Source organism: Gigantopelta aegis, chromosome 8, assembly GCF_016097555.1.
Source record: "Gigantopelta aegis isolate Gae_Host chromosome 8, Gae_host_genome, whole genome shotgun sequence".
In the NCBI taxonomy this organism is placed as follows: Eukaryota; Metazoa; Mollusca; class Gastropoda; order Neomphalida; family Peltospiridae; genus Gigantopelta; species Gigantopelta aegis.
In genome coordinates this window covers 31336918-31359746 of record NC_054706.1, presented here as the reverse complement: position 1 = coordinate 31359746, position 22829 = coordinate 31336918, and the positions used below count along the sequence as shown (strand labels likewise).

Here is a 22829-nt window from a genome sequence, read left to right as displayed (position 1 = left end):
CAGAGATGCCTTACATCGAGATATAACTATGTACTATTATGTGTTTGGGTTTGGGATAATGCATATAAAATATCCCTTGCTAATTAAAAAAGGAATATCCATTGATGTGGTGGCAGCGGGTTTCCTCTGTTATTATCTGCCTGGTCCTTAACCATTTGGCCGACGCCATGTAACTGTAAATACAAATGTGTTGAGTGTTTCATTAACTGAAAAAAAAACCCCACAACATGTCTCCCTTCAGAGCCAGCTCTTAGCCCCATTACCAAATTTTTAATTTTATCCACCACAAAATGTTAAATGCAGACAGGGGCCCTATCTGGTCACCACGCTCAAAAGGTTTTTAAACACTTATTGGAGTCCTGGGGCCTAATTCACTAAACTCTCGTAACTTTGCGATCTCGCAATGCAATGCTCAAAGACTTGCAAAGAGGATGTTTTGTTGTCTAGCAGAGCCTAAGATACCTTTGTGAATTAGGCCCCATGTGTACAAGTGTTACCCTAGTAAACACACACAGAAACAGTGGCCAAATATCAACAAATGAAAAGTACTCTTGTCACTTTAGAGAATGACATCATCAATTACGTCATTGCCATTTTTGGACCCTATATTCTCAACTGTCCATTTCTTGGACAATGTGGAAATTATTGTTAAGGACCTTTAAGTTGTTTCTAGGTGTGTTCTAATATTACTTAAGGATTTAGTATTTGCTAAAGTAATGGACATTTCTTTACATAGTATCTCACACTTACTAAGTGTTACCATACACTGGTTTAAGTCGCATATAACAGCAACATTATCCCCTTTGGGGTATGCATTCGTTTTAAGACTTGTGTGAAGTCCCCAGCTGTCTATAGAATATCAATGGACAACGTAATGTTTTAATAACTGCCTTGTAAGAAAAATAAGCGCAACTAAGAACTTAATGCAAACTAGGAGACGGTAGTTATTGTAAGGCTCTTCAAATCGCGGCATTGATTCAACAAAGAAAACAAAACAACAGTCTGGTGAGACCACTTGGTCAAGCGGAACTCAAACACGGTGATTGGTATATCAATGTTATCTCCGATCAGCGAATCGTCTTACAATATTTGTCCGTCGTTGTGTCAATATATCTAACTTCCACAGGCACGCCTTGTACGTGCGTTCTTTAGTTAAAATAATGGCTGCCTTACACTTCATTACAATTGTGAAATTGCACACCGAAATTTCACGATTTAAATCAATCTGTTTATGTAACTAGGTGAACTGAAATGAATGGTGGAGGCGACTGCCATGTAAAGTAACCGTATGGATATCTTATTACATAGATAGGTGAATGGATGAAGGGTGTGTGTGTGCGTGCGTGTGTGCGTCCGTGTGTGTATGTAAGGATGGATAGGTTGATGGATAGATATATTGGAAGATAGATTAAACAGACAGACAGACATAAATTATACCTACCTATCTCCTTACCTACCAATATGCATGCATGCATGAATACAAACATACACACCATGCACAACAAAGCAAACACATAAACCGAAAACACAAAAACAACAGCACCAACAAACAAAGAAACAAATAAATACGTATGTACGTTAAGAAAACAGGTAAGTAAGAAAGCGTGCAAGTAAGCAATCAATGAACCAAGAAGACAAACAAACCCGCAAGCAAGCAAGTAGGTAGGTAGGTAGGTAAGTATGTAAATAAGAAAATGAATAAACGATAAATGAAAGAATAAATAAATAAATAAATAAATAAAGAGACTGACAAAATAACTAACTAATTAAGTAACTAACTAACTAACTAACTAACTAACTAACTATCTACTAACTAACTAACTAACTAACTAACTAACTAACTAACTAACTAACGAACCAACCAACTAACTAATTAACTAACCAACCAACCAACCAACCAACCAACCAACTAACTAACTAACTAACTAACTAACTAACTAACTAACTAATTAACTAACCAACCAACCAACCAACCAACTAACTAACTAACTAACTAACTAACTAACTAACTGACCAACTAACCAACTATTTAACTGAAACTTATCAATAATTAACTAACCAACCAACCAACTAACTAACTAACTAACTAACTAACTAACTAACTAACTAACTAACTAACTAACTAACTAACTAACTAACTAGCTAACTAACTGACCAACTAACCAACTAACTAACTAAAACTTATCAATATAGTATACTTTCCATATATCTATTTTAACCTTTACACCATTTTAATCTTCAATTCAACTAGCATAAAAAATTGTTCTATCAATGAAAAAAAACCCAAACCCTAAAACAACATACAAAAAACGGTTTAGCGTCTCAAACCAGTTTGTAAATTTCCATCACACAGATTCAAGTTCAAGTTCTTTTATTGCGTTAAGTTTTTACAACTTTATTGCATTATAACAATGAAAACATCAATATATACAATAGTGCGGAACAATGGTGGAGAGTGACTTGCAGACAAATACATACAAACAACTAATATAACAAGCATTATATATGTACATCTAATTAATTTGCTTGTATAAGTAATTGGTATCTAAATCGGTTCGCTTGTCGTAAGAATTTGCCAACATTATTTATCTCATTATTGTTTTCAGTTGTCAAGAGTTGAATCAGTTTGAAGACACTGAGGTGGTTGAAATGGTATTTTGTTTTATAAATGTCTTTGTTAATATTTCATATACGTGGACACAAAAGGATAACATGGAACTCATTCTCAATCTCATTAAAGTTACATAATGTACATATCCTTTGTGTCATCTCGGTATTTTTGTAGACAGACAGACAGACAGATAGTTTATTAAAGTCTAACCTCATTACAACAAAATAAAAAATACAACATATACATACAATCAATAAAAGTAATAAAATTGTAATGAGCCACTCTATACTGAGTTACGAGAGACTATTGAATAAAAACATCTAAAGAAAAACAAAACAAAAAAAACAACAAATATACAGCTAAAACAATTGCAGCACAGATAAAACAATAAAATATATACACGAATCATTTCATAGTGTATAAAAGGGATTTTCTATGTTTAAGAATAAAATAGCAGGTTTGGCAGATAAAATACATATATCGGGACAGGACAAGATAAAACACACTTTTTGGATGTCTGTGCAGTGATCAAAATTTAAAAGTAATGTCCTACAGTAAGCGAGTACTTCTAATCTAATATTTACATATAACGGACATTCAAGTAAAACGTGGCACTCGTCTTCAATGTGGTTAGGACAATTAAAACACGTTCTTTCTTCCAGTATCTGTCAGCTTCAATATTTAATCTACGTACACAAATTCTCATTTTAGTTTTTGTTTTTAAATTACGTGAGTCAAATTGTTTTGTTAGATATGTTTGTAATTTATATCCTTTTTAATAAATGCTGATGCAGTAATCCCTTTGGCGATGCCGGTAAACAGATACATCATTTTGTCTCGAATACAAACTAAACAAACACATCTGCTCTTCCATCCGAATTTGGAAAAGCTTTCGATTACCAGATGTGTCACGATCGTATTGTCAAGCGTGCATAGGTTAGTGACCCAGGCATACACGCATACAAAACAGACGGGCAGACACATCATAGTTACATCACACCGTGTGTAAAACATGTAGACAAAGTATAACTCTAAAAATAATACAATAGGAGGTTTTTTTTAACGACACCACTGGAGCACGTTGATTAATTAATCATCGGCTATTGGATGTCAAGCATTTGGTAATTCTGACTCGTAGTCATCAGAGGAAACCCGCTACATTTTTCCTAATGAAGCAAGGGATATTTTATATGCACTTTCCCCACAGACAGGAAAGTACATACCACGGCCTTTGACCAGTTGTGGTGCACTGGTTGGAACAAGAAAAGAAACGAATCAGTTGAATCGATCCACCGATGTGGTTCGATCCTGCGACGCATGCACCTCGAGCGAGAACTCAACCGACTGAACTAAATCCCGCCCATAAATAATACAATAATACTCACAAATACACAAGCTACCACTATGGAGTTATGAGAAAGATCTGGGTTTTTTGTATTTTTAATACAGTAACATTTAAATGACGATGAAAACGAGGTAGAAGATGAAAAAGAAGAAGAAGAAGAAAAAGAAGAAGCAGAAGAAGAAGAAAAAGAAGAAAATAATTTGATTTGGCAATGGTCCATAATTCAAAAACTAAAATTGCCGAGAGGGTTGACATGGATTTCACTCCATCATGGTTCAGTTACGGTGATGCAAAAGCTAGATTTGGTTTCCAAGAATTAATGTAATTTTTAGTCATTATCCATTTTTTTTAGAAATAAGGTTCTTAAATCTGTGACAGTATGCCTTTAACAGTTAATGAAAGAGAAAGGTCAATCTGCACGCTTTACATTGCAGACTGAATGAATGGTAATACGTTTATACTCTACTTGGATTTTACAATAAGACTCCTTCATGACTTATAGTCTAACTGGAGCAAAGTTCCAATAAATACCACAAACTAAATGTATTCACGATAAGCAAATATAACTATGTTTACATCCAACCATTTAGTATGCAAATGTTTTATATGCAACGAACTTAAGGATTTGGAATTTAAGGATATTTTAGAATAATAAATATATACGTGTGATACGAATAAAACATTTATGAGTTTGCTTTGTTTAACAACATCACTGGAGCACATTGATTAATTAATCATCGGCTATTGGATGTCAAACATTTGGTAATTCTGACTCGTAGTCATTAGAGGAAACCCGCTACATTTTTTTTTCTAATGTAGCAAGAAATCTTTTATATGCACTTTCCCACAGACAGGAAAGCACATACCACGGCTTTTGTCTAGTTGTGGTGCACTGGTTGGAACTATAACAATCCCAATCAGCTGAATGGATCCACTGAGGTGGTTCGATCCTGAGACGCAAGCACTTCAAGCGAGCACTCAACCGACTGAGCTAAAAATAAAAAAAGGTATGATGTCATTGATATTTTCTCTATTGCAGAATTGTACTTCGCCTATCATATTATCATGATAACCAAGAAATCAGTACATTTGGCCATTTAGTGTTCGAAAATATTAAATTAACTGCTAGGTCAGACTGTCAACTGTCGCGAGAAAACTTGACTTTTGCGTTGTAATTTATCCAACTCCAGACTACGACGGGTGCGCTCAGATTAACAACTAATGGGTTATACGAAGAGAATCGAGTTGTAAGAGCGCTCAGATTAACAACTAATGGGTTATACGAAGAGAATCGAGTTGTAAGAGCGCTCAGATTAACAACTAATGGGTTATACGAAGAGAATCGAGTTGTAACAGCGCTCAGACTCGCAACTGGACAGTAGTGGAAGTCATGACAGCAGACGGTTGGCTAACTTTGTGCTGGCAATTGGTAGTCTGAGTCTAGCATTATGAAATCCAATATTGCAACCTAAGACCGAAATCAGATTTATCCCTTGTTTTTTCCCCTATCAGCATCCGTTACCCAAAACATTACCTGCCGTGTTTTGAACACTAATACACCTATTACAGAAATATAACAGGTGCCATAATTCGCTCTTGTTACATTTATCTATGATAATATTAACCAAAAATTAATTTGCATTACATATATTCTTTGCATAATTAAATTGAAAATATCAACATTGCAATGTACTGCGACTCGACATAAAACAGTGGTTTCCACAATAATCCTTGACTAAAAATGTAATATATTGAAAATCTTCATTACGTATCCACGAAAATAGCGACCAGTTATTGGTCAATGTCGAGACGCAATTCTAGTTTGAACTGTGACGCCAATTGTCACCTGCCAGTGTATCTTATTAGGTTTACCGATAATGGATATTTATATACAGTAGTAAATGAAATTATTTGGCTGTAATTCAAGGAGGTATAAAGAAAGAAATGTTTTATTTAACGACGCACTCAACACATTTTATTTACGGTTATATGGCGTCAGACATATGGTTACGGACCACACACATTTTGAGAGGAAACCCGCTGTCGCCACTACATGGGCTACTCTTTCCAATTAGCAGCAAGGGATCTTTTATTTGCACTTCCCACAGGCAGGATAGCACAAACCATGGCCTTTGTTGAACTAGTTATGGATCACTGGTCGGTGCACTCATTCAGGGTTTGGAGTCGGTATCTGGATTAAAAATCCCATTCCTCGACTGGGATCCGAACCCAGTACCTACCAGCCTGTAGACCGATGGCCTAACCACGACGCCACCGAGACCGGTCAAGGAGGTATAAATATATATGTATATTTTTTTTTACAACAAAACGTAATATATAGTGTTTGTCGTTATACAACTCTGAGATTACATCTTTTAAGTTCAGTAACAATCAAAAGTGTTCGTATGGAATATATCTTTAAAACATCTTTTTTTCATAGTAATATCAAGATATGACTAAGAAAACTATTAGCTGGAACAAGAATAAGTCTAACAATTACAATATCGGTATAGCCCAGCCAAATAGGCGTAATGCCTTTAAAGGCACATGGAATATTTCGATTTTTATATATACATTTTGTGTAATTTTTACATTTAACTGTCATAATAACTGCAAATTATTCGAAATCATACATACTATTTGCACAGTTCACTAAAGGATATGATATTAGACTTGTAGTATCTGCCGCTCAAAGTAAACAGTGACTTACCAAGAATCACTGGTAAAAAAAATAGCAAGTAAACAAAAACTCAGTCAACGAGTTACAATGCCCAACACATTCACACGATAACTGTGACATATTGCATTTAACATGTCGGTCACACGCTCCATATGGATTTTTCAGTAAATAAATAGTAAATAAAATTAACTGGACATAGTTTTCAGTGAGCATGTAGTTCAACGTATAAAGCTTACATTAAACCTCCACCCAACTGTGATAGAGGCCCTTTAAAACAGATTTCTCTTAGTCCATTGGTTTTCCGAATCTCGGGAATAAACAAACAAAAACGATTATGCAACTGTGATAGAACCCCTTTAAAAATACGAGTTCGGTTGGTTCATTGATGTTCTATACCTATGAAATAACCCCCCCTCCCCAACTAGTTTATGCAATTGTGACAGAACACCTTTAAACACACGAGTTCTTTTACTCCGTTGATTTTCTGTACCTAGTGAATAATAAAAAAATGTTATGAATTTCTATAATTAGGGAATACGCCAAATTTGTTTTATGAAACTGTGATAGAACCCCTTTAAAAATACGAGGTCTTTTGTTCCATTAAATTTCTATACCTTGGGATTAAAACAATATTTATGTAATTTCTGTAATTCTGCAAAAAAGAAAAAAGAAAAAAAAAGGTTTTGCAACTGTGATAGAGTCCCTTTAAAAATACGAGTTCTCTTTGGCCATTGATTTTCTGCACTTAGAGAATTAGCGAGAACACGCCACGAGTAGCCGGCACGGAATTCTCAAATACACGACGCTGCGATGGCATCAGGTAGTTGACAGTATTGACCAGCGTTTGCCCTCAATCATTGATCGGTGCTATAAATCAGAAAACACCGGCAATGAATTTTCGGAGAGGAAATACATATATATTTTTTTCTACAAAGGTGATTTGTCACGAAAAGATAAGCGAAGAGTTAAACCCAGGGAATCATGTAATGAAAATTTAATGGATGCGATGACATTTGGATGATTTTTAAAGATTGTTTATTGCAATGCCTTTAAAGTGTCTTCGAACAGTGTCCGGATGTTCATATTGCCCGGATTTACGGTGTGGTTGGCTTTGACGTGTGGTATTTGCCAAGGCGTGGCAATAAAGCGACATCATGTCAGTGAGTAGACGTAATGGTTTAAGATATTAATATTATCTGGTGATTGTGAAAAAAAAAAATTCTGTAAATGTTTACTTATTTGTTGCTATTATTATTATTTATATTTTCTGCCTTTTTATTATTATTGTTATTTATATCCTCCTCCTCCTCCTCATCATCACCACCATCATCATCATCATCATCATTATATCATCATCATCATCATCATCATTATATCATCATCATCATCATCATCATATCATAATCATCATATCATCGTCATTATTATTATTATTATTATTATTAAACTAGCATATTGTTAACATTACTAACAAAAATTATAGCGAATTTGATTAGGTATTGGTGTAAATCCTCTTTTTCCGACTCTAGTTATTCTCAAAGATGGCAAGACCAACACTTCCTGGATACGGAGAGAATTTTCCGTTACGTTACCAAACAATGTTACCATGGAGATGCGTCATGTCTCCAGGAATACCATCATATCCGATCTGAAATACCGTAAGTCTTCTATTATGGAATTTGTAGAATTTAATAGCATGTAGTTTTAAAATACGGATACATAAAATACCCAAACAACAACAAAAAAAAAGAAGAAAAAAAAAGAAGGAAATGTTTTATTTAACGACGCACTCAACACATTTCATTTACGGTTATATGGTGTCAGACATATGATCAACAATAACAAAAACAACAACAAACAAACAAGCAAACAAACAAACGAAATATATATATATATAAACATAAATAAAAAATAGACCAAACAAAACAAAGTTACAAGCATCCATAGACACAAACACCTAAAACCCCCAACCCCCAATAAAAAGAAAGAAAAGAAATAAAAACCAAACCCCCATAAAACAAAAACACACAAAAAACAACAAAAAGCAAACAAATAAAAACCCCTCAAAACAATAAAAATGAAATAAAAGGAGCAAAGTTCCTGTACAGAAGACATTCCTTCGAGCAGCTTGTTAAACATTTCATTTCATCTTATTTTCGTGCTTATATCCAATTAAGGTTCAAGCGCGCTGTATCTGGCACACACCTCAGCTATCTGGGCTGTCTGTCCAGGACAGTGGGTTAGTTGTTAGTTGGTTAGTGGTTAATGAGAGACGAGGGTGTAGTGGCCTTACACCTACTCACTGAGCTCTTAAGAACTCGCTCTGGGTTAGAGTCGGTACCGGGCTGCGAATCCTGTACCTACCAGCCTGTAGTCCGATGGCTTAACCACTGCGCAACCGAGGCTGGTTTGTTAAACAGCACCGTCATCCGATGAATCGGTAAGAGCAATTAGCCAATCGATTGTCCTTTTTGGTTTTTGTTTGCTTCCTAGTGCATAGAGATTACCACACAGGTTCGTGGGATGCAATCTAATTAAAGCAAACATCATCCACGGAAAACAAATACACTCGTCTTTATTTAGGGGCGAGATGTAACCCAGTGGCAAAGCGTTTGCTTGATGCGCGGTCGGTTTGGGATCGATCCCCGTCACAGAGCTAACAATTTCGATCAGGCTTATTTCATTGGTAGAGACCAATCGAATATCTTTAATTAAAATAATACACACACTATGTGTGCTATTGCCTTGTGCGATCATATTACCAAACGGATATGTAAAAAACAAATAACTGAAAAAATAGCTGGAACATTTTATAAAGTGATTTTGGTAGGGCTCTGCAACACTAATATTCGACTATTAATATAATTGTCTGTTTTTGTTTCAGTATGCGATAATTTCGAATTGGGACAAACTGTTGTTCTGGATCTCACCAAATCCTGTCTGATCTATGATAACGCTGCTCATCTCTTCGTTCCGTATCTCAAGTCGTCGGTTTGCCCGTGCCCCGGTGCGGTTACGCCAGACACTAGTGGAGATGGACACGCCTACATTGACGCAGCGTTCAGCTTCGTGTCTCGACAAAGAACGACAACTGCCAAAGTGGTCGTCTTCTTAGATCCAAGCATTGGTAGAGTTACTACGCCTGTCACTGTCTCGGACTTTCTGTCTATCTGTCTGTCTGTCTCTCTAGTGGGCGTCAATCCGGCTTTAAAAGTGGGGGGGACGACGTGTTGTGTGTGTGTGTGTGTGTGTGTGTGTGTGTGTGTGTGTGTGTGTGTACAGTGTGCGTGTGTGTGTATGTACATTGTGTTTGAGCCGATTTCTTGCTCTGACTCTTTGCATGACACTGCATTTGTGTATGTCTGTCAGTCTCTCGCTCACACTCCCTTTCTCTAACCCCCTGTCTTTCTGTCTGTCTCTTTGCCTCTTTCGTTCTTTCTTTCTTTCGGTCTTTCAGTCTTTCTTTCCTTCTTTCTCTTACTCTCTCTCTCTCTCTCTCTCTCTCTCTCTCTCTCTCTCTCTCTCTCTCTCTCTCTCTCTCTCTCTCTCTCTCTATCTCTCATTCTCTCTCTCTCACTCTCTGTATCTGCTCTCTCAGGGAAGGGTGGCGTGTGTGTTATGGGAGTGGTAGACTCGATCAATCTCGATGTAATCATTTTCCTTTCTCATTTCAATTAACTCTCACTGTTAGGGGCAGTGTACGTGACCACAGTCAGTTTCCGTCCATCCATCCTTCCATCCATCCATCCATCCATCCATCCATCCATCCATCCAAACATCCATCCATCCAAACATCCATCCATCCAACCATCCATCCATCCATCCATCCATCCATCTATCCATCCATCCAACAATTCATCACCCATCCATCCATCCATCCAATAATCCATCCATCCAACCATCCGTTCATCCAACTATCCATCCATCCTTCCATCCAACTATCCATCCATGCATGCATCCATCCATGCATCCATGCATCCATCCATGCATCCATACATCCATCCACCCACCCACCCATCCATCAATCCATCCATCCATTCATCCACCCATCCATCCACCCACCCACCTCTCATATAGATATTAATCGTTTATTTCAGACTGCAAAGATTACGTTTTGAAAGCGTCCCACATAACCTCACCGCTAGCAGTTCTCAGCCTTAGCACACCAAAACCAAATCTCGAAAAGTGGATACAAAATATCTCCTTGGTAGCCACTCCTATTTATTTTGTTGTCATAGGAAAAAGTGAACAGATCAGCTTGCTTCTAGACTCTGTGAGTATACACTTTGTCAGGTATTTGGCTGTTTCTGTCGCCTCCCCCCTCTCCCTCCCCCTGTCTCTCCCCTCCATCTCACTTTCTCTCTCTGTCTGTCTGTCTGTCTGTCTGTCTGTCAGTCTCTGTCTCTCTCTGTCTCTGTCTGTCTGTCTGTCTCTCTCTCTCTCTTTCTCTACCCCCTGTCTGTCTGTCTGTCTCTCTCTGTTGCTCTCTCTGTCTGTCTGTCTGTTTCTCTCTCTCTCTCTCTCTCTCTCTCTCTCTCTCTCTCTCTCTCTCTCTCTCTCTCTCTCTCTCTCTCTCTCTCTCTCTCTCTCTCTCTCTCTCTCTCTCTCTCTCTCTCTCTCTCTCTCTCTCTCTCTCTCTCTCTCCCCCTGTCTGTCATTCTATAGCTGTATAGGATGATTTGTCACAATATAAAAAGTCAAACTAATGATTGCTAGTAAGGAATAAACAAAGTCGACAATTCGTTTATTTTAATGATTTAAAAACCATTTTAATGTTTTTGCATTTGTTTTTTTTAACTAAGTCTTCAAGCGTACCTCAGTCGGATCTGTATCACTGGACAATTGTCGTGAGTGATGACGTCACGAGCAATTGGGAATCATACCACTGGCAGCATTTGGTAGTATTTCGACATTCACAGGTACGTTTTTGTAGTATCTTCATCATCATCATCATCATCATCATCATCATCATCACCACAATAATCACCATAATTATTAATAATAATGATATTATTATTATTATTATAATAGCCCAATGGGCCCACCGACGGGGATCGATCACAGACCGACCGCACATCGAGAGAGCGCTTTACCACTGGGCTACGTCCCGCCCCCGGTACTAGTTAATGAAAACTGGGTATTACTTGAGATGTATCACACACAAAAGCAGCATTATGTGTTATAACGTGTCTCCATAAGATGGACGTCCATCATACAATTCTTACTTTGTAAAATAGTCACATGTTATACGGAACAACAAAAGTAACGCGAAAATTAAGTTAGTTTTCTGTAATTTATTTAAAATTATAATTTGAATCATATCAGATTTTGTTATGTGTTTTATGAACATTTTAGACCCATTTAACAGTCTGTTTAAGAAACTAATATATCATCAAAAATATATAGAGGTTATTACCAGAGATTATCAACAGAGGCTCGCATAATACAATTTTTATTCCTAATATATGATATTGCCGATACCGAAACACACGAGGGTAATAATCTCTTTATCATATAATCTCAAGCTTAATACGACGTGTTTTTATAAACTGTACACGCAACTTTAATTCCACTCCGCCATTACTAGATATTCAAATGACGTAAGAATATGTGGCGCGGTGTTTTAAAAAAAAATGGAAATGACGTCAAACTCGAATGACGTCATGTTGGATGTCCTTACATCAGAATAAACTAGTGCATAACGTTTTTTTTCTTCTGAACACCGGACAGCTTTCGGTGTAAAATTGCTGTTGAAATGTTTTTATTTGATGACTATGAATGCATACGTCAATTATGTAGTGTCATCCTAGTACGTTTGATTAAATGCCAATAAAGCTAGTGTCGTGACCTCGATTAATTTACATCCAATTTGCAAAATTATCACATTCTTAAAGTATGTGATCTGAAAAATATCACATACTTTGATTACACTGGAAATGTAAGATATTATATGATAGAAAAGTATATTATAATATTAGCGTTTCGTTTGTTGATCACTATAATTGAACACCGTTGACCATACGAGCAGCTACCATTTGTCTGATACTCAATATCAAAATATTAATGAAACCAAGAAGGACTTCTCATTAAGTAAAATATCTTTCTATCTTCTTTTACTATTCTGTTTTGATTTTAATTTAAATTACATCTTATACATTATCCCTAAACTGGTGAAATAAGATTAACAAAAAAAGTAAAAAAGTAGGTTAAATGGTAATGGGGATACGGTAGTGTTGAATGGTAATAAAATCCTTATAAATGTAACATTTTCTCTTGCAATTTATTCTTTAAATTAAAATTTAATTTTCCTTATCCTTTCCAATCTTTCAATCTTCTTTTACTCTCTCCTTTTTTCTCTTTATTTCTATTATTTCTAGCTTCTCTGTTAACCCCATAATCTATGTCCATTATTACTGTTCGATTAATGTGCTATATATATATATGTATTGTCTATGTCTATGTCTATGTCTATGTATATGTATATGTATATGTATATATATATATATACATATACATATACATATAGATAACATATATCTATATCTATCTCTATATGTATATGTATAATAGTATATATCTATCTATCTATCTGTATAGTCTATTATATATATATATAATACTATATATATATATATATATATATAATATACTATATATATATGTAACAATGTTTAACAGATTGAATGATTGTAAAGTAGCGATACCAGGACCCCGACCCTGGCAATACTATATTTGTTTTCTGGGGTCAATAAACGTTATTTAAAAAATAAAAAAAAGTAAAATATTTCAATATTTTCTCTGTCTTTTCATAACATGTTTGGAATATGAATGTTGGTATTCAGAACAGGAATGACGCATCTAAACTGATGAACGAAATCGATAGATTTGTTTTCCAATATGATGTCTGTCTTTTCTTAACGTGTTTAGAATTTTATGAATGTTGTTATTCTGTATAAAAATTACACATATAAAAGAACGGAATGGATAAATTTGTTTTTCAAACATACAGTAATGAAACAAAAATATATTAGTCATCCATGGTGTAGAGTTTCAAACATGTCTCAAGTATTTGTGCCATGAATATTTCAGAAGAAATCGCCCAGTGTGTTGTCCGACTACCTGCAACAAATACAGGAACTCACGAAAATCCACACACTGAATAACTCCGCTGCCACGTCACTATGTGCACAGGACAATATCAACAGTTCGTACGGAACTCAGGAGCCAGACATAGCAAGTAGAATTATTTGCATTGCTAATTGGCATAACACATCGGTACATATGCACCTAGTCTAGACACATATATCAGGATGGTTGCAGAACTTACGTCTCTGCCTGCCCACGCTTTATGGTTATTGGAATGCGTTTTTTCTGTTTGTCTGTATTTCTATTATGTATGTCTGTCTGTCTCTCTACTCTAGTGTAGCCTAATCTAGTCAGTTTGTCTGTACATTTATACATATGTATATGTTTGTGTGTGTTTGTTAAGATATTAGATTATTAATATTAGATATTATTGTTGTCATTGTCATTATTACAATTACTATTTCTATTACTTAGAATTGTTTTAGTCTTTTTTTTTCTGTTTTTGTCTATTATTATTATTATTATTATTAATTTACTAATTTATTAATTGATTGATTTATTTATTTACAGCAAATATATGGAACTGTGTATTCACCTCCAGAAATAACCCTGAATATTTTCTGTTTGGATCGAACGAAAAATGGAAATGTTACAGTTAAAAAGGTACTTATAAAGTATTCTTCACAATCAGTATTTATTGGATCCGTTTACACACCGCCACACAATGAATATACTGGATTTTTAAATACATAAATCAGAAGTAAAGTTTATGACGTAACGTATGTGTAAAATAATGATAGTACCGCAGTGAATAAATCATGAACCGCAACGTGATCATTAATGTTTATCATAATTAATAATCAATAATAATAATAATAATAATAATAATAACATTATTATTAACATCATCATCATCATCATCATCATCATCATTATTATTATTATTATTATTATTATTATTATTATTATTATTAAAGTTAAAGTTTATATAAGTTTATATTTAAAATAATTTTTCATAACTTAAGTCAAATCATTTAAAAACTACTCAACTCAGCCTTACTCAACTTTACTTATCTTACTTCAAATTTATTCTATTCTTATCTTATATATTATGGTCTATTCTATTCTATTTTTATCTCTTCTGTTCTATTCAATTCTCTTAAATTATAGTATATTCTATTAATTATATTCTGTTATGCTCTATTCTATTTGATAATGTTCTGTTCTGTTCTGTTCTGTTCTGTTCTATTCTGTTATTACCATGTGCAGATAGGAGAATGGAAGAGAAGATCTGGCCTCAATATGACGATTTCACCCAATATGCACGACAATTCAAACAGACTTAGAGTCGTCACAAAACATGTGAGTATGAAATATTGTTTACTGATATCACATATCGCTCAGGGGCCTAATTCACAAAGCTCTCTTAGGCTGTGCTAGACAACAAAGCATTCTCTTTGCAAGTCTTTTAGCATTGCACTGCGAGATCGCAAAGTTGCGAGAGTTTTGTGAATTAGGCTCCAGATCATTTTATGAGAAAAACAACAACATACAACAGCAGGTTCAGTACAATGAAGCGCTTTATTTTTAATTCAATAACGTCAAAAATAACCAAAATATGTCCTTTTAATTATAGATTTTAATATGATATATGGTTGCCATGGTAGCAAAAATATTACCTGAACAGTAAAAGACGTTGACAAAAACAAAAACAAAACAAACAAAAAGACCCACCACTAACCATGAATGTAACCATTTGTGTTTTAATTTTTAACAAAAACGCTTGTGAAAAGCTCACACAAATCTGTTATAATTTTGTTCTAGAAGTCGTCAATCGTGCTTCGCAATTTTAGCCAAAATCTTGGTGAACAAATGAATGCAACCACAAATGTGTGTGATTTTGTTTTAGAAGCCGCCATTAATGCTTCGCAATTCTAGCCAAAACCTTTATGAAAGGCATACAGACAAAATTATGTAATAATTTGTGTTTTAGGAGCCGCCATTCGTATTTCGTAACCAGACTGGAGACACGACTGTTTTCACTGGCTACGCCATTGACACGTTCGACATCGTTGCTAAGAGACTAGGGGTCGAGTACACGCTGTACGAAGTGGAAGATAACCAATACGGGGCCAAGAAGCCGGACGGAACATGGTCGGGTATCATCGGGGATTTAGTTTCCGGGGTAGGCGTTTGACGTAATAATCGTTGTTGATCATTTCTGTATTAATCATCATCGAGTTGTTTTTCCGGGGTTTCTTTAAAAAAATTTTTTGGTAATGTTATAATCGTTACTATCTTAACCATTGTTGTCGCCTTCGTTATTGTAATTACCACCACCACCACCACCACCACCACCACCACTACCTCCACTACCTCCACCACCATCATCATCATCATCATCATCTTTATCACCATGATCACCATCATCATCATCACTATTATCATCATCATCATCATCATCAACATCATCATCATAATCATCATCATCATCATCATCATCATCACTACTATTACACCCATCTTCATCACACCTAATTATCATTGTTATCATAAGTTATTGACATAATTTGATTGGTGTGTGTTATTGCTTTTACCGTCACACTCATCATAATCTTTCCCCATTGCTCTATTTAATTGTAATTATAGGCGTCGAAAGCAGGCCATAGTGCACTGCCCGACCTCAACATAGTGCACTGCCCGACCTCAACATAGTGCACTGCCCGAATCCAGTTGAAAATCAGATTAATATATACCTGCTTCTGACGATGTCATCTTCTGATGCCTATGATCAATCATCAACACGTTCATCACCATTACCTCCATTGCCACTAGCCATTATTATCACAACCAACCTGTCAGTCATCAGTGTCATCATTACCATTTGTATTCCAATATAGGCTTGTAACATTTTGTTACGAAATCTGCAATGAGTTTAGATTTTCTTTAAAGTGGGGCCTCATTATTATTATTATTATCATATTTTCAATTATTTTAATATTCTAATTCTGTATATATACATGGTCTCGGTTATGCGTTAATATAATCATGTTGCCTCTTCTGTTGACTTTTGCTTTATAATAGCGCGCGTGCGCGTGAGTGCGTGCGTGTGTTTTTGTACGTGTGTGTTTCTGTTTCCTTATAATACATAATGGTAATATATGTGCTGGCTGCAGTTTTTCCTATACCTTTGTAGCACAAGTCGCTCCATAACCATATATTTGAACCTACTAGTACTAGCTGGTGTTCAAGTGAACGACGTAACCATTACACAGTCATGCTCGCATCTCCGCACAAAACAAAGTTCAAATGACGGTAAAGTCGTAACTGTTGGCTGGACAAAAATACTGTATGGTATTTCGACAATAGGACAGCCAGAGATATTTGGGCAAAATGAGATTTCCTTAAACCATTTTCATCATATATTTCCATTATTCTACCCACAATACTATTTGTAATTCGTTTGCAACCCTAAATAGCTTGTTTGGCAGTAACATGAATACATGTTGTTGTCCAGATTCGGGCATTTTCGTTTAATTCGTTAAAAAATGGGCCTGCCCACTCTACAGAAATGAGAGTCCGTACGCCTAGATGATGAGGTGTCTTCAAGTAAATATCTCTTCCCTTTCTCTACACCACGTGTTGGTTAAATACAAACATTTTTTCTCTTTGTCTTTTTTTTTTTTTTTTTTTTTTTTTTTTTTTTTTTTTTTACATTAGGGCGTGATTTAGCTCCGTCAGTTAAGCGCTCGCCTCAGATGCTTGTATCACAGGATCAAATCATTTCGGTGGATCCATTCAGCTGATTTTTTCTCGTTCCAACCAATGAACCTGGTCAAAGGTTGTAGTATATGCTTTTCTGTCTGTGGAAAAGCGCATATAAAAGATTCCTTGCTGCTAATGGAAAAAATGTATCGGGTTTCCTCTGATGACCAAATGATTGACATCCAATAGCCGATGATTAATTAATCAACTTGTTCTAGTGGTGTCGTGAAACACAACACACTTACATTTGTTTCTTTACAGTCTGCTGACGTTGCTGTAGCTGCTCTTCCTATGACGACAGAGCGCGAGAACGTGATAGACATGACGACGCCGTTCTATGAGTTCGGCGGGATCCAGATTGTCATGAAGGGCAGCCAGACGGAGCCGTCGTTGATGGCGTTCACGACGGTCTTCTCAGGGGCTGTGTGGGCGTGCTACGCCGCCTTGCTCGTCGTGTGCGGCGTCCTCATCTTCGTCTGCGAGCGTTTTAGTCCGTACGCTCCGGCCAGGCTCACTGACTGGACTAAGTTCACCGTCTCGGAGGGGCTGTGGTTTGTTGCTGTATCCTTCACACAGACGGGTAAGCATAAGAGAGAGAGAGAGAGAGAGAGAGAGAGAGAGAGAGAGAGAGAGAGAGAGAGAGAGAGAGAGAGAGAGAGAGAGAGAGAGAGACCACAGCAACCGCTCCTCTAAGAGTCTTCATCCATCGTGATAATATACAGAATCATTCTTTATACCAGTTTGTATAACAATATGCAAAAGTAGTTTCTTTCGGTGAAATGGATATATGCCTTCTGGTATTATCTTCTTTACACGGTATGTGTTTTGAAATACATATCCACACGAATCATTACATTAAACCCTAAGTACCATGCGGATAAAATTGCAGTCTTTCACCTGTTACCTTGCAGGCCCCGAGTCCATACCGCAGACATTCTCCGCAAGGATTCTCATAGCGGGCTTCTGGTTCTTCTGCAGCATCATGATGGCCACGTACACCGCCAACCTCGCGGCCTATCTGACCACCTCCAGGATGACCATCCCCATCGAGTCCCTGGACGATCTGGCGTCACAGAGGACAGTGCAGTACTCTGTCGTGGCCGGGACGTCCATCCACGCGTATTTTGAACGCATGGCCACCATCGAGATGAACTTCTACGAGCTCTGGAAGAACATGACCAGCAACGCCAGACAGAAGGATCTGACGTCAACTCTAGCGAACTTCGCCGTCTGGGATTATCCTCTTGGAGAAAAATATGTGGCCATCTGGCAGACGATATCGAAGACGGGTCTGCTGAACAGTACTCAGGCGGGTATAAACAGGGTGCTCAAGGGAAACTTTGCCTTCATTCACGAATACCCTCTGCTGCAGTATGAACTGCTTAAACATTGCGGGTTAGTGAGCGTTGGGAAGCAGTTCAGTTCCAAACCATACGCCTTTGCTTTGCCACATTCTTCGCCGTTTACAAAAAAGATATCACAGATGTAAGTAGTATGGGATATGGGGCTATATGTTGTGTGGTATTAGAGACAATCCAATTTTCAGTCCACGAACAGGTCTGAATTGGAGGCACCTTTAGTACCACCACCTAAAACTGAGTTATAAATAAAATTACCCGCTTGAGCCAGTGTGATTAATGTTTTAGTAAAGCATGATTGACAAATTGTTATTTCGATATTGAAATGAAATAAATCTATTAAAAAACAATCTTATTCTGCATGCTGTTAGTCGAACACTCAGTAAAACGTGAGTTTTTGCTCTACCCTTATTTTATTATTTACAATTTTGGTAGTATTTTTTTTTTTTTACCATTTTGTTTGATTTTCTTTTTGGTTTAATTTATTCATTCATTTTAAAGTTTCCTGATATTTGCTTTGATTATGGATTTAAGATTTAAATGCACTATTGCAGAATACTAGAATTACAAGGGGAGACCATTCTTGAAAACCTGAAATCAAAATGGTGGAACACGAGCTCGCTGCTCTGCCCAACAATTGACGAGAGTAAGGGACTGACGTTCCACACTCTTGGAGGAATCTTTATCCTGGTCGCTGCTGGTGTGACGGTCGGACTTATATTCTTTGGACTCGAATTGGCATGGTCGAAAATACGAAGGAAAAAGGTACCGTTAAAATTATTATTATTTTTTTTAATCAGTTTTTGATTTAGGTATACTTTTAGGATAATTTACTGCATACAAATTACGTTTTAAATATCGGGACAAATTTTGAATAATTAAACAGTTAAACAAAGTACATTTTAATTTTGAGATATTAGGGTGTATATGTGATTTTAACATTTTAAGGATCCACGGGAATAACCTATAATATCCAAACTGATAGTCAGTATTATAACGGTCCTGTATGTCAAGGTCACTAAATGACACTAAATTAAAAACCTATAATTATGGTAGTCCATTAAAAGTAGTTGGTAAAGTATGCTTGTTTAGGTATAAATATTCCACGATTGTAGACGTTAAAATTCAGAGGTTATTCCCGTGGACCCTAGATTTATAAATATGTTTTGGGAAAATAGACTATTAATGAAATCATTATTGAATTTTGGAATATTTCTGCGACTTTTAAACTAATTTAAAATGTCAACTTTAGATGGCTCTAGGATTTATAAATCCCTTAAAAAGTAAACTGAAGACTGGTAACAAAAAACGTCCATGTTTTTACAAAACTACACGTAAAATATACAAAATTTTCAAATATTTATGAAGCGAATTCAAAGTATTAAATACTGATGAAATACTAATATCCGAAGTATATTCAGGACTATAGCCAACTTTCTTTACTCGGGTGATAATAAGGCGGCGTAAAGTAAAGTTATTTATTAAGAAAAACACAACAGCATGAAGAAGAATCATGATTAGGACAGCGGAGGATGAACAAGAGTGGTGCCCCCTGCCTACATGTTTATCAATGACACTAATAAATCGCAGTCACGTTAGTAACGTGTTCGCTGAAGATAATTATTAGGATTATTTTTTTAACGACACCACTAGAGCACATTGATTAATTAAATATCGGCTATTGGATGTCAAACATTTGGTAATTTTAACATATAGACTCAGAGAGGAAACCCGGTACATTTTTTCATTAGTAGCAAGGGATCTTTTATATGCAGCATGCCACAGACAGGATATCACATACCACGGCCTTTGATATACCAATTGTGGTGCACTGGCTTGAACGAGAAATGACGGGGATCGACCTGAAATCGACCGCACATCAAGCAAGCACTTTGCCACTGGGCCACGTCCCGCCCTCTGATGATGTCATTCTAATGTATGCAGTAGGTTCGATTCCTTCCAGATGCCACTTTGTGTTTTTAACTATTATAAGCAATTTTACATTTGGTCCAGTCAAATAAAATTGTATAAGAAAATATACACCAAGACATTTACCTTGATGAACAACAGTGTAGTTTCCCATCAGTTCGTGTTTTCTTTCATAAATCAAACAACAAATCTCACGCGATAGTGTTCTTTTATTTGTTACTACGCCTTTTATCTACCTGGAGAAAACCATAAATTATTATGCCCATATTTTGATTTACTACACCCCATTTATTTTAAGGTAGGTATGGCTCTGATTATACAAGACGCAATTCAGATATTAGTCGATTTTTTTATTTTTATACCTGTATATATCATCATTAGTTTTCGAACACTGCATTGATTCAAGTATGTTGTCGTTTATTTTCAGATGAAAGAACATTTCAAAGTAGACGGTCCACCAAACAGCAGAACGAATCTTGCCTTGGCGTTTCAGTCGGACAACATTAGCGAGTGTGGTGAAGGGACTTCGTATCAACAGACGCCCGTGTGATCTTTCACAAGCGTTGTAAAGAAAATATTATTTGCGTTTCTTACACACCCGTTGGTGAGAACATCATGCGTTATTTTTGATTAAACATGAGTTCAAGACAACACAATTTCAAGACATACGACATGCTGCTCCTAGGTGATGACCAGGTCATCAGTGCCATACATCCAATGAAAAACAACACGTGGAAATAGATTACACTGTGACGTATAGTTAACCGGACAATCATGTGTCTGTGACGCATAAGTCAGCTACAAGTGCAACGGCTTTCGCTCGTTAGATACATTTTAAAACATCTCGATGTGTGATAAATGGTATCTAACGGACACGAATGTATTATTCTATTTCTTACACATCCCCCCCCAAAAAAACCAGGTTTTAAGCAAATTTTAACATATTTTTTGACTAAAAGTTATTTACAGCCGTTGCACCTGTAGCTAACTTATGCGTCACAGACTCATGATTGTCAGGTTAGAAGTGGAAGGGGTGTTTGGGGTGCCGTCTGTCTCCCCTCTCCAACGCCCGCACTTCCGGCGCCTAGGTCTCATGGATCCCCCAATCCCCCCCCCTCCCCTAAAAAAAACAACAACCAGAAACCCCCGCCAAAACAACCAACAACAAACAAACAACAAAAACACATACCAAAAAACCCCACCAACGAACTACAAAAAACTCCCACAACCCCCCCCCCCCCCCCGCAAAAAAACCCCCCCCCCCCCCCCCCCCCCCCCCGCCCACAACAACATCAAAACCCCCACAAAAACAACCCCACCCCCAACAACAAACATCACCACTGTGAGTTGGCCCTAGAAAGGTATTCAGAAAAGTTTGACGAGAAATATATCTTGTGGACATCTTCAGGTTAAAAATTGCTCTTAAACGTAACAAAATCTGGTTCAGGACCCAAATGATGTTGACATGGAAGGAAACGGAACCGTAACAATATGAACAACTGGATGATAGGAGAAATATCCTAAAAATTCTTAATTTATTTGATAGATTTGAGAAGGTTGTATCATATCAATGACACCTCAGGACCCGTGCATATAAAACTCTTAGAGCTCAGACTCGATCTCTAATGACGTCTCACACATACAATTTGTAAGGCGTTGTCATGGCATTAGTGTCTCAGACTCTATTAGAGTCTCATAGAGTATCGAGTCTAGACTCTAAACGTTTTATAAGCACCAGACCATACAATATAACTTAACTAATTAGTTTTAATATTTTGTCTGATTTTGTTTCAATTTGTATACATGAATATGTTACACAGTAAATATATGATGTTTCTGTGAAATACTGTAATTGAAATTCAATGTTTTTCAAATTATTTTGTGTCAAGTGTTGTTGTCTTTTGCATGCGATGTTATAACCATGTCAGTATAGCCATAATCACTTGCTGTTATTTTAAAATGAAATAAACATTGATATTGAAATTACAGGTGTTAATTACATCACTACCACTTGCCAACGATTCCTATCCATCATTTTAACTTATAATTAAATTA

At 36.4% G+C, this 22829-nt stretch overlaps 1 protein-coding gene across 1 annotated transcript; it reads left to right on the top strand.

The window, feature by feature from the left end:
• The first annotated feature begins 9366 nt into the window (after window positions 1-9366).
• Window positions 9367-21527, top strand: LOC121379614 (ionotropic receptor 25a-like). The gene is made up of 12 exons (XM_041508260.1): window positions 9367-9409; window positions 9521-9763; window positions 10734-10909; window positions 11439-11555; window positions 13726-13869; window positions 14293-14385; window positions 14992-15084; window positions 15716-15907; window positions 17749-18067; window positions 18399-18972; window positions 19400-19610; window positions 21202-21527. Exons 1-12 carry the CDS (start codon window positions 9367-9369, stop codon window positions 21322-21324), a joined length of 2328 nt encoding a protein of 775 aa, XP_041364194.1. The 3' UTR covers window positions 21325-21527.
• Window positions 21528-22829: the final 1302 nt, after the last annotated feature.

Bases quoted from the DNA above. Each gene is read 5' to 3' on its own strand.
- LOC121379614 (XM_041508260.1), top strand. From the start codon at position 9,367: ATGTGTGCTATTGCCTTGTGCGATCATATTACCAAACGGATAT. The intron at 9,764-10,733 runs GTAGAGTTACTA...CGTTTATTTCAG, and splicing joins CTTCTTAGATCCAAGCATTG to ACTGCAAAGATTACGTTTTG. The intron at 18,068-18,398 runs GTAAGCATAAGA...GTTACCTTGCAG, and splicing joins TGTATCCTTCACACAGACGG to GCCCCGAGTCCATACCGCAG.